Raw genomic sequence first — 14,507 nt, 5'->3', positions numbered from 1 at the left:
TTGTTGCCGTGGTGAAAATAAGAACAAGACCCACGCCTAGGTCTTAACCTTTGCTCTAATCCCCCCCCACCCCCCCACCCATAATCAGAAGTAAAAGCTTCATTGTTCCTGTCCTCTGCTTGGGAATCTGATCATTAACCTACATTCAGAGCAGCAGCGGTAGGCCTCTTAAGGCTTTCAGACTCACTCGGACCAGTTAAATGGGCGTGTTGTAGTGAGTCCGGGGCTGAACCTTACTCATGTTTGTGTCAACTCTCAGTCCGCCGAGTCATGGTAGAACTAAGTGCATAAATAGAAGCTGACAGCTCTTTTCTCTTTCTTGAAGAGAAGAAGAGATACGGGATGACCAGTTGCCTTATTTTAAAGCACTTTGGAGAGCTTTATTCTCCTGCCAGTGAAGTTAACCCTGTCAAAGATTCTCGTGTGCAAACATTAGGCTATTTTATAAGGGGGTTTGATTTGTATGCTAGCCATCCTTTGAGCCACCCTTTTTGTGAATTTAGTGCTGTTCCTATTTTTGTTTATTTTTTGTGAGATGGATAAGGCTTCAGAAAAATTCTGTGTTTAGCCTTCAGGTTAAATATTTAGGATACAAAATGCTTTAGGGTTGTAAAACAGTTTATTGCTTGCATCATTATTTCTGGCACAACAACATTTGATCTTCCCACACTTTTTGGCTTTAGTTATTTATTTATTTACACACACATGAGCAAAGTAAAAGGACATGCTTTATAAACTGAAAATTACTACTGCCATTTTCACAGAATATCAAGATAGATCACATGTACCTGCTCAAAATATTGCAATTAATGACCTTATTGGAAATAAAAGCCCATTGTTTTTGTTTTCCCCAATATGTGATGAGGTTTTAAATCAGTTCTCCACCAATTCTCATGGCTTATTTATGAAGCCAAAAACATTTGGAAAGACTGCCAGACTCCCTGGAAGAGGCTTGTTTTCGGCTGTGGGGGGTTGAGATAGTGAAAGGTGAACGGACCCCCTGAGACATCTCCTGTCTTTTGCTGTTTGTTTGTCCATGTCAGGATTTGCCCTGAGTTCAGACGAAGCAGCAATTGGAAGAGCAGAGCTGCACTTCACTTGTGTCTTAAATGTTATGCCTTTGAACCCGGGGCACGCAGTTTAGGAGAATGACATGACTGTTTAAAAGACACAAATAAACAAGGAATAACATTTGCATAAATGAACCAAGAGGAAATCTTAGATAATGTTCATGCATTTATTTATTTTGAAACATATGAAGTCTAGCAGCAGATGACTATTGTACCATATTACCATAGTTGATCATTTGAGTCATCATGAAGAAAAACAAACAAATGGAAAAGGTCAAATACTATTCCCCAGTGAGCCTCTTGGGTTAAAATTCCAAGTATTTCACGAAGTGCCCTATAAATAGAAAAAGATCTTGGTTTATTGATTAACAGCCAAGTTGTTAATTAATTTCCTCTAGGCATCAGTTATGACACAGCTTATTATGCTAAGAAAGGTTAGGAGACAAAAATTAAGATTTAGATCTAGCAGCCTTAATCTTTCACTAATTTCAGCAATGGAAAATTTAAAACTTACATAACAAAATTTGGAATTGCTGACACTTGATGATCTGTCATTTTCCACAGTCAAGGTTAAAGGTTTTAGAAACTTGATGCCCAAAATACTGAGCTGGAGATATTGCACAGACCAGAACGTTTCAGTCTTGTTTCATCTCTCTCTCTCTCACACACACACACACACACACACACACACACACACACACACACACACACACACACACACACAGTCTGCTGAAAGGCAGACATTTGGGCACCTGAAGTCGGCTTGATGTCCATGTTTGTTCTGCCTGCTGAGTTCTTGTCTGGTGCTGCAGTTCTCATTTTTACAAGTGTATTTATGCAAGGCTTTTTTTTTTTACAAATCGAAGATTTGTAGCTGGATGGCCATCCTGTTCTTCAAGGTATTTTTATATTTTGAAAATAGTTTTTTTTTTTTTTTTAAAGGCCAGTATGTAATCCGGTGCATAACGGGATATGCTGTTCTCGTATTCTGTTGGATTTTGTATATATATCCCTGTCGGGTAACATGGAGCACTTTATCTTCTGGATTTCCAGGGATGAAGGGAGAAAGTCCAGTAACATCTTGCAGTTTTGTGGAAAATGTTGAATTAATTTCTGTTCTTTTTGTTTTCTACTTGCAGTTGAATGTTCAAAACATAAATGATTTGCTTGTGGTTGATTTAATGGTCTCAGAAAATCTCAATATCCATTGTTGAAATTGGAAGTTCACGCATTTTTAAAAAGAAATGGAAATCAGTATTTTGGAATCCATTTCTAACAGGCATATATGGTATATGAGCTGACCTTTTTTTTAAAAAAAAGGAAATGGCCTTGAAAATTGCAAATGCTCGGTATATTGTAATTGCAAAAGTATCTCTCTCTGGTATGAAGTGTTTGAATATTTGTATGTTCCCAGTATATAATTTGGCGGGTTGGGGGACTAAAAATGTGCAGTGGTGTCCTTTTATGTGGAAGTGTGATCTTGCTGGCTCTTTTCTGGTTTTTGTTTCATCTGCTGCCCTTTTCTTGTAGTCTCGATAATCGGGCCTTTGCGTCTGGCTTTGTCCTGCTTCTCATTACGGAGTCGGAGGAGGAGGAGGAGGAGGAAACCTGGGAGTGGATGTGCAGCAGAGAGAGAGGGAGAGGGAGAGACCTCCCCCATCATTTAGCCTTGTAGCAGAAGGACCACAATCACGTGACTGGCTGTTTACCGTTGCAGCAAGCGTAGTGGATGATCTCGAGATTTTTGGAGATTTGTTTGGCTTGTTTTGTACTAAAATCTCCTTCTGAATCTCCTCTACATATTTTGATATTCTTGTGTATGATCAGCTGTATTTAGTTGTTGCAATCCCAGTGATTCATTCAGACCTTGCGTGTTCAGTAGGTTCCTTGTGCATGCAAACATAAGTGCAGCCACATGGCAGACCAGGGAGAATCACATGCTTTTTTCACATGGGTATGTGTGAGAGTGCACTGTAAGCAGTGCCCTGGAAGCTGTAGTGGGGTAATGTTTCTGTGTCCGTTGCTGCTTCTGGTGGCGGCGGCGTACTCCGTGAGCTGGGTGTCAGGCTTGGTGCTATTGTTAGCCCTCTTCCCTCCCTTTCCCATCCTGCAGTCAGTGGATCAGGTTACCGTGCTGCGTGCTCTCTTCATCCATCCCAGCTACAACACGCACGCTCTCCATCCCGCCCTTCATCTTACATCAGCACCCCCCACCGATGTTTTTAACCCCCAAACCACTGCTTCACGCAAGGACGTGCCCTAGCTGTCTCTCTGCTGTCAAGGACAACATGATCCAGCACTATAGGGAAATGGCTGTTATTGTTGTTAGTCAGGAACCAGTGGAGGCAGAAAGCAGGAACATCAGCTTATAAATAAATACAGCGACATCTGCTTCTCTGAAGCAGCAGTGGCGCTACCAGCTCTCTTGGCATGGAGGTTTTAGGGCCTTAGTTCAGTCGCTGCAGATTTAGCTTCTGATTCTTAATTTTCATCACAATTTGCCATATCTGGGTGTGAAGGGAATTATTTACAGCTATGTCAGTATCTTTGTTTGTTTATTTAAATCCTATAGTTTGAAAGGTAAAAAATTGCTTCTGCAAATATGTAAAATATTCCTGGATGTACAACAATCCTCAGTGCAAAATGCCAGAGACCGGACTGGGATATGGCTCCTAGAAATTACCTATCGCTCATCTTTCATATTGGTTGAGAACATATACTTTTTACTTACCCATGGTTGTGTCCAAAAAGACTTGTGAAATGTTAAATTCTCTTTGTTTTAACTGATAATGCAGAACCTTTATTTTTTCGTAATCGGCATTTTCTGCTTATAAGATTGAGAATACCGTTAATAGTTAACTGACAATAATATGACAGCTACAGTTGTAAAAATAAAGTGTTTTAGTTAATTCATCTGCAAAAGACCAACTGGATCGGGAATGGATGGTCTGTCTTGAGTGTGGGCTTAAAATCTTTTCTGCTAAATTTGTAAACAAAACACTGATATAGTAAATGAATCTAAAATCAAATGATTTGTTGAACTTATTATATTAATTTCTTTCTTCAGTGTCATCTTGCTGATGTTGGAACAGAGAAAAGCATAATCCTCAGGGTTTCCTGTGGTGTTGCATCTCTCTTTTGTTGTACATCTCTGCAATTTTCCCGTGGTGATTCTTCAGTGAGATTTCCTGTTTAAATAATATTAAGTGAGTTAGTTAACTGTTGCCAGCGCCGTTGAATATGTGCAATACTGTGCCAAAATTCTGGTTGTGGCTGTAATCTCTGAGCTGAGGTAGTGATCAAGGCTGTTTTTTGATGTCGACTTGAAACAGTCCAAGGTTAATGGCTGAGCTCGTACGGCCTTATGGATCCCTGAGCTGCTCGTGAAACTCTGCGAATGTGAATGCCAAACTGGCAGGTGCCCAAATACCTCTGTAATTATAGTCACACCCTCCTCGCCTTTCTCTGGGCCAGATTGGAGTCCTGTCAGCGTTTGTTTTCTGGTCTGGTCCCGACGTGTCCATACCGCTTTAATACCCCCGATGCACTAGCTTTACACCAACGTGTTCACTGTGGGCAGCTCAATTCTCCCTTTCAGCTCCCTGAATGACATTGTTGCTGCATACTGGCTATCTGCTGACTAATGACGGACCTCTGGCTGGCCTCGGCCGTGCAGCAGGGCCGCGTGTTGGAAAAATGAGATCTGTCAACGCAGTTCTATTGCTAAAAATCAGCAAAGGAAGTAAAATTATTTGGAGAAACTAAATGTTGTGATTCATTATGGTCATGAGTCGTAGGTATTTAGTGCAGAAAAACAAGTATGGTTGGTTTCCGAAGAAAAAAGGAAGTGCAACTACGCTTTTCAGTCTAGTTTTTTGTTTTTGTTTTTGTTTTCTCTGCATGTGTGTTTTTGTTAGGGACAACAGCTTTATAAAAGAAAATTCCAGCTTAATGTTGATGCAGAAAATAAAAGCCAGAGAAATCAGAAGTTTGAATAAAAAATACATTTAAAAGAATCCAGCAATGGCATGTTTCCACCGAGGGGAAAAAAACACTTAAAACAGATGTCAAAATATTTGCTATTAATAGCCTAATAATGAAATGGAGACCTGAAAAGCATTGTCTGGAAATTCTGGGTAAATTCATACCTTATGGTCATGAAGAAATGTCACCTGCGGTTTTGCACTCCTTCCTTTTAAGTGTATCGTCGTCGTGTTTACCGTCCTGTCTTGGAATGCTTTGTAAATTAAACTTGGCGAGGCTTGTGGGTTGTTTTTTTTTTTGTTTTTTTTTTTTACATAAATTCTCAATATGGTACCATGTGATTGACGTTCATGAAATGCCAATGTGTGCCCGTTTTGCTTGCTTTGGGGCAGATCTTTTGATTGGCTCCCTTTTTGATCCATTTAGCCACAGCAGTGTGTGTTTTGGTTTTCATTTCATGCATGGCCATGGACTGATTACATGGTAATGAAGCTGTAGTGTACCTCTGTTGACTGTGCGTGTATGTGACTGCCATGTTTGAGTCTTCAACCATAAACTACATGCAACCTCACTTTTTAGAGACTTTTCTAAATGAAAAGCAATTATTTAAATTCACTGCTGTTTTCAATATTAGAGGTTGTTTACGTTTTTGGTAGGCCAGTATTCCCAAACCCTGGTTAATCTTCTTAATGTGATGTTACATAGACTGTAGTGTGTACTTGTCCTAAATGCATGGAAGCAATATTTTAGATGCAAGATGGGTATTTCTGGAAACATTGTGAGGTAGCAAAGATTTTCAAGGAAAAAGTATGAATATCTGGTATTTGAAAGTTTTTAAATTAGACTGTCTTTTACAGAACATTAAAAAAAGCTAGCGTGGCCAGCCATATCCATTCACTTTGCAAAAATATTTTTCCTGAAATTTGACTAGTACAGCTCCCATTCACAGCCATTTTCTGGTACAGAAGGTACCAAACCAGTCACAGCAATCCTGTGCTGACAACTATTCAAAACAACCAAGATGGCAGCAGCATTGCTAATAACAACTTGAATCGATATGTTTTTAAGGCAGAACCGACAACTGTACACTATTTGGAATGTCTTTTTCTGATACTAGTCTGGTTGTTGCTCACACTTCGTTTCTTGGATTGTAGTTCGTGGCGTCCAGAGGCAGTTTTTTCTGCATCCCAAATCCGAGTTGAAGGTAGAGGAACCAGACTTATTTCTGTTGAAGAGGAAAAGAATCGGATTTACAGGGAAAAAGCACAAACCAGGAACGACAGGCTTGAGTTATATCAGCCTTCATTTAAAACATGAATTCATTGTAATAAAATGACATTTTCTTAAGAGGCAACGTAGAAGGTTTATGGGGTTGTGTTTTTTTTTTTTTGCCAGAAGAAATAAAAATTGACATCCCGACTCAGTTTTGAGAATTTTTCTTTTAATGTCATATCTGGTTACAAAATCTTGTCATGACTCTCTTCACTTGACTTAATCATTGTTATAATTTTCCTTTTTACTTTATCTTGTGATGTTTCATCGCAGCATCTTTATCTTGGTTGAAACAATATGTTGATTGGGAGAGGTTTCTGAATATATTTCACTTCATACTTTTTTGTGTATACATTGCTATACAATTCTTAGGAAAAAAGATATTACGTTAAAGTAACGAGAAGTTTTTATTCTGACTCGCATTGAGTAATGGGGCTGTCCCAGTGCCTTTGGTAGCTGCTTAACTACGCAGCGGCTCTCACATTTCTTAATACAGAGGAAGCTTTTTAGGGAGTTTCATTAAGCAGACTTTCTGTTTAATCATCAGTGTTGGTGTGTAAAAAGAAAGTGGGTAAAGTTCATTCAACGTACTTGAAAAGAGCCTTGTGACTGAAAATGTCACACTTCATGTGACAGGATAACTGACACATGTCATGGTGTCTTCCTGAGTGTAACACTTTGCTGAGGCGCTGCAGTCGCCCACAGTGCACCCCACTGACTCCCTGTCTCTGCGCTGTCACAGACCACATCAGAGCAACCCGGGTTACGCTGATGAGTGGGCTATAGTGAAAATGTGCTGGGAGACCTTTTCCTCTGGGACGGAAATGTCCGCAAAGCTGTGATTCATACTTCCTTGTGTCGTCGTTTCCTGATCTTCAAGGTCAGTCGAAACAAGTGGAATGGAAATTTCAGTAAAAGTCCCTGATTACTGATCCACTCCGAGAAAACGCAGCTGAGTTACAGTTAATGGAGCTGCTGCGTTTACGCTTCCAGGTCATTTCTCTCTAGTTAAATGAATTTCATCTTTCAGGCTCTTTAGGTCTAACCTGTCCACAGCCTCAGAGAAAAAACAGTCATTTAATTTAAACTGTACATCAAACCATCTTTTGCCAGTGTCTGTCTGCACCCAGAATGACTGGGTCGGTCATTTGCTGCCAGTGATGTTGCAGAGCTTAACTTCCTGTCGTTTCCTTTGACTTCTCTTGCAGGTGCATGATGAACCGGCTGTGCTGTAGTCGTCTAAGCTAGTCAGGTGTCGCACCATGGCCAAACCTGGGAGCGACCGAGATGGAGCCATGGTGGATAAGCAGGCGGGGAAGAAGGTACGTCAACACACAACGTTTCTACTTTAGAATCCAAGAGCTGGTTACAAGATTGTTTGCATAAGATTGAAAAAAGTGCATTTTATTGCCTTGCTGAGGTGCAAAGAGCATATTTGCGTTTTATCGAGCCATGAAGTCACCCCAGAGAATCAAATGCATAAAACTAAATTCATTTATTCAGGCAAAAGCTTCGTGCATGTTGTACGACAGTTATGGATCACTCCCTGATCCGCGGCACGCCACCTTAGCCAAGGATCATTTTCCTGACTAAAGAACAAAATAAAAATGTTTGGCACATGGGTGTGGATCGTGAGTGCTTAGATGGCGAGCGGTAGTGTCAACATACAGAGCAGGAGGAATTCAAAAAGCCCCTTTTATCTTTTAAGTCACCAATATGGGAGCAGCTGCTTCATATCAAGGTCCGCATTGAAATAGTGCATTTGTACAGCGGCACTCCTGCGTGTGAGCCGAGTCTCTAGCTGTGCTGAACATCACACTGATTTATTTTTTCATTTTTATGTATATATGTGTGTGTGTGTGTGTGTGTGTGTGTATGGATTATATGTGTATTTAGCAGAGGCTTTTACCCAAAACAACTTGCAACAAAGAAAAACAATCGAACCGCAGTAAACATGGTGAATTGCTGAGTAAGTGCGGTTAAGAGAGCATTCAGGTGTTGGACAAGAAGTCAGAGAAAGGAAGTAGTTTATTTTAAGATGCATCACTGGCTCAAGGTAGAAGCGGAAGTTAGTTTATAGGTGATGAATAATGCGTAAATAACCTTGTATATGATTTATACTTATTTAAGGCTGCTGGACAATGCACTCATGGTATGTCAGCGCTGGTAAACCGAGTGCTGGGAAGCCGAATAAACACGGCAACACACATGAAACATTACCGTGTCACTGAAGAGAGAAAAGGAGACTTGCTTGATTTTATTGCAGATATGATTTATTTTAATGGATGTATCTTATTTGATTTAGCAAGTTTAATTAAATGGGTCTAATATTAAGCAAACCAGGTATCATCCCTTTTTTTAATTACATTTTTTTAAGTAGTCTGTTGCTGTATTACTTTTAGAAGCATTACTTTCATTACATGCACTGTAAAGGTTACGGTGGCAGAAAAGCAGTTGAAATAGTTGAGTCATAATCTCATGTCACGTGACGCTTCTCTGAATAACTTGGCCATGGATGGTCGGGATCACCGGTGGTACCAACCGGAAACGGTGCTCATCATTGTTGCAGATTTACCGTTAGAAGAATCCACAAATGTCACGCGGGCTTGTCTCATCAAAGCTTTCTTCAGTGCGATTATTTATTTTTCTTCCAAATATGCATTTGCACCTTGACTTGCTTTGCTGCATCATGGTGACGGCTGTTCCTCCACAAACATCTGGTGTTCTTCCATTGAAGAACTCCAGTGCAAACGCAGTCATTAACCACTCACCAGAACAAGAACATCTGAGTGCTGGCAGGGAGCTCATTCTAGCAACACTAATCTACCAACGCTCTTTGTAAACTTAACCACACACCAACAGCTGCATGTGTACATTTGTTGTTATTGCATACAATATTAATATTTAACTAAATTCATCTGAGTGCACTTTTAACTCACTACTGAGGACCCCTTTATTCCTAAAATTAAGCACCAGCGATGACATGTTTACAGCGAAAAGTGTAATTAGAAGGACATTTTAGTGACTGAGACTGATGGTGAGCGACTTCCCTTATTCTTATATCAACCGTGCTTAATTGTTCCTTTTTACATGACGGAGAGATTGGGTCTGAGAGAGATTGCCTTTCATTTGTAAGGCAGAAGTGCTTCACATCTAGACTCTGATCTCCGTTGAACAGTGCCAGACACTTCAGCGTTGCACAGGGCTCCGCTGAGATCAAACAAGCGCCACATTGCAGATATTTTCCTCCTGCCAGAAATGTGTTTTACTGCACCAAAGTGCAGCTCACTAAAAGTAAGGGTACTGAAAAAGCTTTGTCTGCAGATCAGTGCAAAATATAAATTTAAAAAAGTAAATCTCAGGCCGTGATGATGCAGAGATTACTAGTATAAGGGTTATTATATTGGCCTGTTATTGTGGAGGCTGCTGCATACTGCGGTAACATTGGGGGGAAAAAAACTAAAATAATTTTTACACATTTCCGAGGAATCAGCTGACTCCTTTTGTTCACTTGTAGGTCAAATGTCACTTTAAATGAAAACACCCAAAATCGTATCCATTCTTCCATCTTCTATACCTGATTTTTCCTATTCAGGAGCTCTGCTGGAGCCTGTCCCAGCTGTCTTTGGGTGGAAACGAGTTTTACGCCCTGGACAGGTCACCAACCCATCTCAGGAAATTTCCGTCCATTAAAATTCTCTCCTTTTAAAACAATAAGCATCTGCCAATATGAGTTTGTTTCCCTGATTTTTGTTGACCAAAAGAAATACAAATACGCCCAGACTTGGCGTATGAAGTTTCCAGGCTCTTGACTTAATCTCCTTTCTTTTCTGTATAATTGTTTTTTTGTGGAACATTTGTGTCATCACATGTAACCGAAGCTGCAACATCCATTACTAACTTTGTAGGTAAATCTGTCCTTTTATGTTTTTGGATTTGGATTGGCAGATAATACACCGCTCCAAAATATCATAAAATCCTAAAATGCCACTCATTGCAAGTTCCCACAATTCTCAAAATATCTTATGTCATGTTATTTAAAAAAATATATTTTATCTACTTTGATGAAGAAGAGCATCAGATGTCAAATCTGAGAAGCTGGAACAGCTTTCTTTTTGTTTTGATAACGAAGAATATCAGAATATTTGGAAAAAACAGTTCTTGGACTTTGCCTGAGCACAAAAATACACGCAAACATTTCACATTGCAACAGATGACAATAATAGACTTCTAAGAAAAAAACTACAACAACAAAAGAAAGAAGAGAAAAAACCTGTTGTTCCAGATTTTATACCCTGAGCAGGGACTTGAATCTTCCAGGTGAAAGTGCAACAATATGTTACAGAAACACAGCAAACATGTAATTTAATCATGTGCAACTTGTTAGATTAGTGTCATGTTTTAGCAAACTGTGGCTCCACCAGAATTGGTTGTTGCAAGCTGTTTACAAACACACAAGAGACTTAGCCACACCTTCACCCTGTTTAATGTGCCTGTTTTTTATTTTTCTTTGCATGGTTTTCTCCTGCCGGACTCCGACAGAGCAAAGACAAGTTGTCCCCTTTCACCAAAACTCCGAAGTTGGACCGGAGTGAGTTGCTGGGGAAGGAAGGGAAAGCCAAGTCTTCCATGAAGCGCAAGCTCTCCTTCACTTCTAGTCCGCCCCGGACGGAGGAGCGGGACTCAGACACTGGTAAGGAGTGTTACCATTTCACCCTGCTCCTCCTCTGACTGCCATGCTGTTGGCCCGCTGCCACGTCCTCGTACTGCCCCCTGGTGTTGCATTTTAGTCTTTTTCACACTCTTCACCTACGGCAGCCTTCTTTTGTGTGGTGTCATTCTGTCTCTTAAAGCTCTCGTGACAGAAAAGTGGACGTAACACACAGGAAAATGAAATTGCCCTTCTCGGCAGCTGTTGTTTAATTTTGTTGTTAATATGAATTAAGAACTGGACTGTCGGTTTATATAACTTTTCTTCGTCCTCTGCCTTTTGAAATGAAACGGGACTAAATGTTTAGGGCTTACCTGCAATAAACTGAGCTTTTTCTCTGATGATATCTGTTTTATAACTTCAGGATTTTAAGTATTTTATTTCATTGTTCCAGGGTAGATCAGTATCAACTCGTTTAGACAGATTAACTAGAAGCTTGTCATCATCTCAAGAGTGTTATTTTGACTTTTCTCCTCCCCTGTACACGCCTCCTCAAAGAGACACGAACCTGTTCCCTTTGGTGGGAATTATCCTGTTTATGATGAGTATTGCTTTTTTTCTGACAGATATCTTTTTGGACATGGAGTGAGCCGGCAGCAGTGGGTGACCTCTCTGTTTTAGGATATTTTGGGTACAAAATTAATAGACAACAGAGCAGGTTATGTCCATCTGGGGCTGTTATTTAATTAGCTTTCCCTTGAGGTCCAAATGTACCGTCTACTTTCACAATCTTCTTTTTATATTGTCCACAAATCCCATAAAAGACCAAACTATTAGATCTTATTCCTCTATGACATAAAATCTATGTTGAAACTTTTAAAAATGCATCCGTCAGCCGCCTCGTACCACTGACATATTCTTTTATTACTTTAAAATGCTGGCACTACGTCTTATATTGCATCTCACTGTTTAGTCCCGCGTCGTAGCATCAGCTCCAGCAACGAAACACTCTGCAAGATGTGTAAGATAGGAGGTCTGCTGAGCAGTAACTGAGATAAATGACTCACTCTGGTACTCGTGTAAACTCCACTCTTCTCTCTTCATTTAGTTAGAAGCAGAACTGCATGTTTACGACAGATTTGAGACCTAAAAATAGTTTTGTATGTGTTGAAGGGTCATAATTACAATAAATAAAGTGCATGTTTATCTAGAGTGCAGGATTTGATGCCTCTGCTTTCATCCCTTCTTTCGAGCAAAGCTGAGCATAATGATTTTCATTGTGTGGTCCTGCGTCATCCCAACAGCCGAGAACCCTCAATTTCACTGTAATTTATATGTTGCACAGGTCGTGAAGGTAAACGCAGCTTTGAGGGTGGCTTTACCTTCCAACAGCTTTCCTCTACTCGTCTTTGGTCCTTTTGTTGAGCAGCTGTAGGAGGAAGTGAATTAATGACTCCACCGACGGCCTCGGCTCGGGCTGGATCTCCTCTCGAGCCTCCTGTGTTGCCGTGACTCATAATCTGTGGCGTGGAGTGCGAGTGCGCCGCTGTGCCTGCCTGTATTTGAGTACATGTGAAATGAGGAGGGCGTGAGAGCGTGAGCGTTAATGCAGTGCTTTCCCACCCTTCCACCCCCCCCCCTTGCTCTCCCATCCCTCCCCCCGCCTCCCTCCCATCCTCTCTGCTTTGCACCGTAGATGACTCAGACCCAGGCCAGTCCAGTGAGACCTGGGGAGAGAGATTAGTGCCTCCCTGCAGGATATACGCAGGTAACCGCTGCAGCCCGACGCTCAGAACCGCGTCCACTTCCGAGTCACGTCACCCTCTCTCTGCCCGACTACTCTGCTGTAAACACACATGCACGTGTGTGTGTTTTCGCCTTTGCATCTGCCTCCGTTGCAGCTCAGCATGTTATGAGTTCAGTGCGGCGGACCGGAGGCGAGGGGGCCCGGCGAGTGCCGTCGGCGCTCGGCTGGCTTAAGAGAATGCAGCCTTTTTTCTCTTGTTTCTTTTCTGTACATATCGTTTTCAAAACCCCTGTACTTGTCATCTGTTTTTCTGCGTGCCCAACAGATACAAGGGGAGGAGGAGAATGTGTTGCCATGACAATGACTTTTTCTTCTTTTTAATAAAAGAAGTTTCTCAAAACCTTTTCATGGTTCTGTTGCAGATAAAGATGGACCAGATAAGAAGAAGGTGAAGAAGGAGGCTGGGAGCAGGAAGTCCCAGGCGTCTAACCTTTTGTTCGGATATCCATTGTCGGAGCGAAAACAAATGGCCCTCCTCATGCAGATGACTGCCAACAGTCCAGGTTTGTGTAGCTTTCCTCTCGACTTCACCACATCCTCACCTCTGCCGCTGGATGAGTCACGCTTGTGAGCACTTTGACTGAACCTCTTCATATATGAATCATTCATTTAACACATTTCTGCTGAAATGCACACAGTCTTACTGGAGAGAATCACTACTGTTGCTCTGTTGGTTTCTTTTTCTCATTGAGAAATTAGTTACGGTAGATTAGAAAATATTTGGACACTTGGCAGAATTTCTCTGATATTTTTTTTCTTACGTCAGCACAGTTGATTTGTAATTGACAGTTAAAATAAATAAGTGAAGCAAATTTGGCACGTTAGTCTCAAAAGCCATCTCCAGTAGTTGTTTGTGGGGCTTTCTGCTTCAGTTTTGTTTACAGGAGGTGAAATTTAGCTTGATTAGGTTCAGATCAGGTGACTCTGGTCATTTCTGGTCATTTCGACTGTCCAGCTTTAATGTGAACTGCTTTCCAGTAAGTGAGCTCAGATCATTAACCGGAATACTTCAGAGTTCTTCATCATTAATAAATACTATTAGTTTAGTTTAGTTCGGTCTTACATCACAAAAAAAAGAATAAAAATGACAACAAGAAAACGAATACACTGTTCAAAGAAAACATTACAAAAAATTTCCAATATACAAATACCATCTAGACCGAAAAAGGTGTAGGCTGAAGCAAAACTTATTGTTTGCCTACCCTCAAAAAGATTAATTAAAGTAATGAGATGAAAGCAAGAAGTAAGAGAAAAGACTGACAGTAAAACAAATTGCCTCCATGGGGATAACAAAGATTCCTCAAGAAATAAAAAAAATTAAAAATAAAGGTGCAGTCTACATGTTACCTTCATCCTTAAAAAATCAAATCACTAATTAAATAAATACCCAACTCAACATAGCAAGCATCACCACTCATTAATTTGATATAAAGAAATCATCCTTCTTTTCAATGTTTTTTTTAAATAAGGTTAAGGTTCTACATAATTTCAAATCCTATATAATTTATTCCAAACATCCACCGCTGCCACTGTAGCATCTCAGTTTGGTGTTGGTTCTGATTGTTGATTTCCTGTATATGCTCTCCCCTCTGAGGTTGTAATGGCTTTGTCTCAAATTAAACATGTTTTGGATACAGTCTGGCAGCATGTTATTGTTGATTTTGAACATAATCTATGCAGTTTTGAAGTCCACCAGTTCATTGAATTTAAGTTCATTTGTCTC

At 40.5% G+C, this 14,507-nt stretch overlaps 1 protein-coding gene across 1 annotated transcript in view; it reads left to right on the top strand.

The window, feature by feature from the left end:
* The window catches only part of ankrd12 (ankyrin repeat domain 12), a 50,121-nt gene that overhangs the window by 16,829 nt on the left and 18,785 nt on the right, over window positions 1-14,507 (top strand). The window contains exons 2-5 of the mRNA XM_061731777.1: window positions 7,535-7,648; window positions 10,869-11,019; window positions 12,674-12,745; window positions 13,147-13,287. Coding sequence (XP_061587761.1) covers window positions 7,589-7,648; window positions 10,869-11,019; window positions 12,674-12,745; window positions 13,147-13,287 — 424 coding nt within the window. The 5' untranslated portion in view covers window positions 7,535-7,588. The remainder of the gene's footprint in view (window positions 1-7,534; window positions 7,649-10,868; window positions 11,020-12,673; window positions 12,746-13,146; window positions 13,288-14,507) is intronic.

Source organism: Cololabis saira, chromosome 10 (genome assembly GCF_033807715.1).
Source record: "Cololabis saira isolate AMF1-May2022 chromosome 10, fColSai1.1, whole genome shotgun sequence".
Classification (NCBI taxonomy): Eukaryota; Metazoa; Chordata; class Actinopteri; order Beloniformes; family Belonidae; genus Cololabis; species Cololabis saira.
The sequence above is the reverse complement of the archived record's forward strand: the minus strand, read 5'-3'. Positions and strand labels throughout refer to the sequence as shown.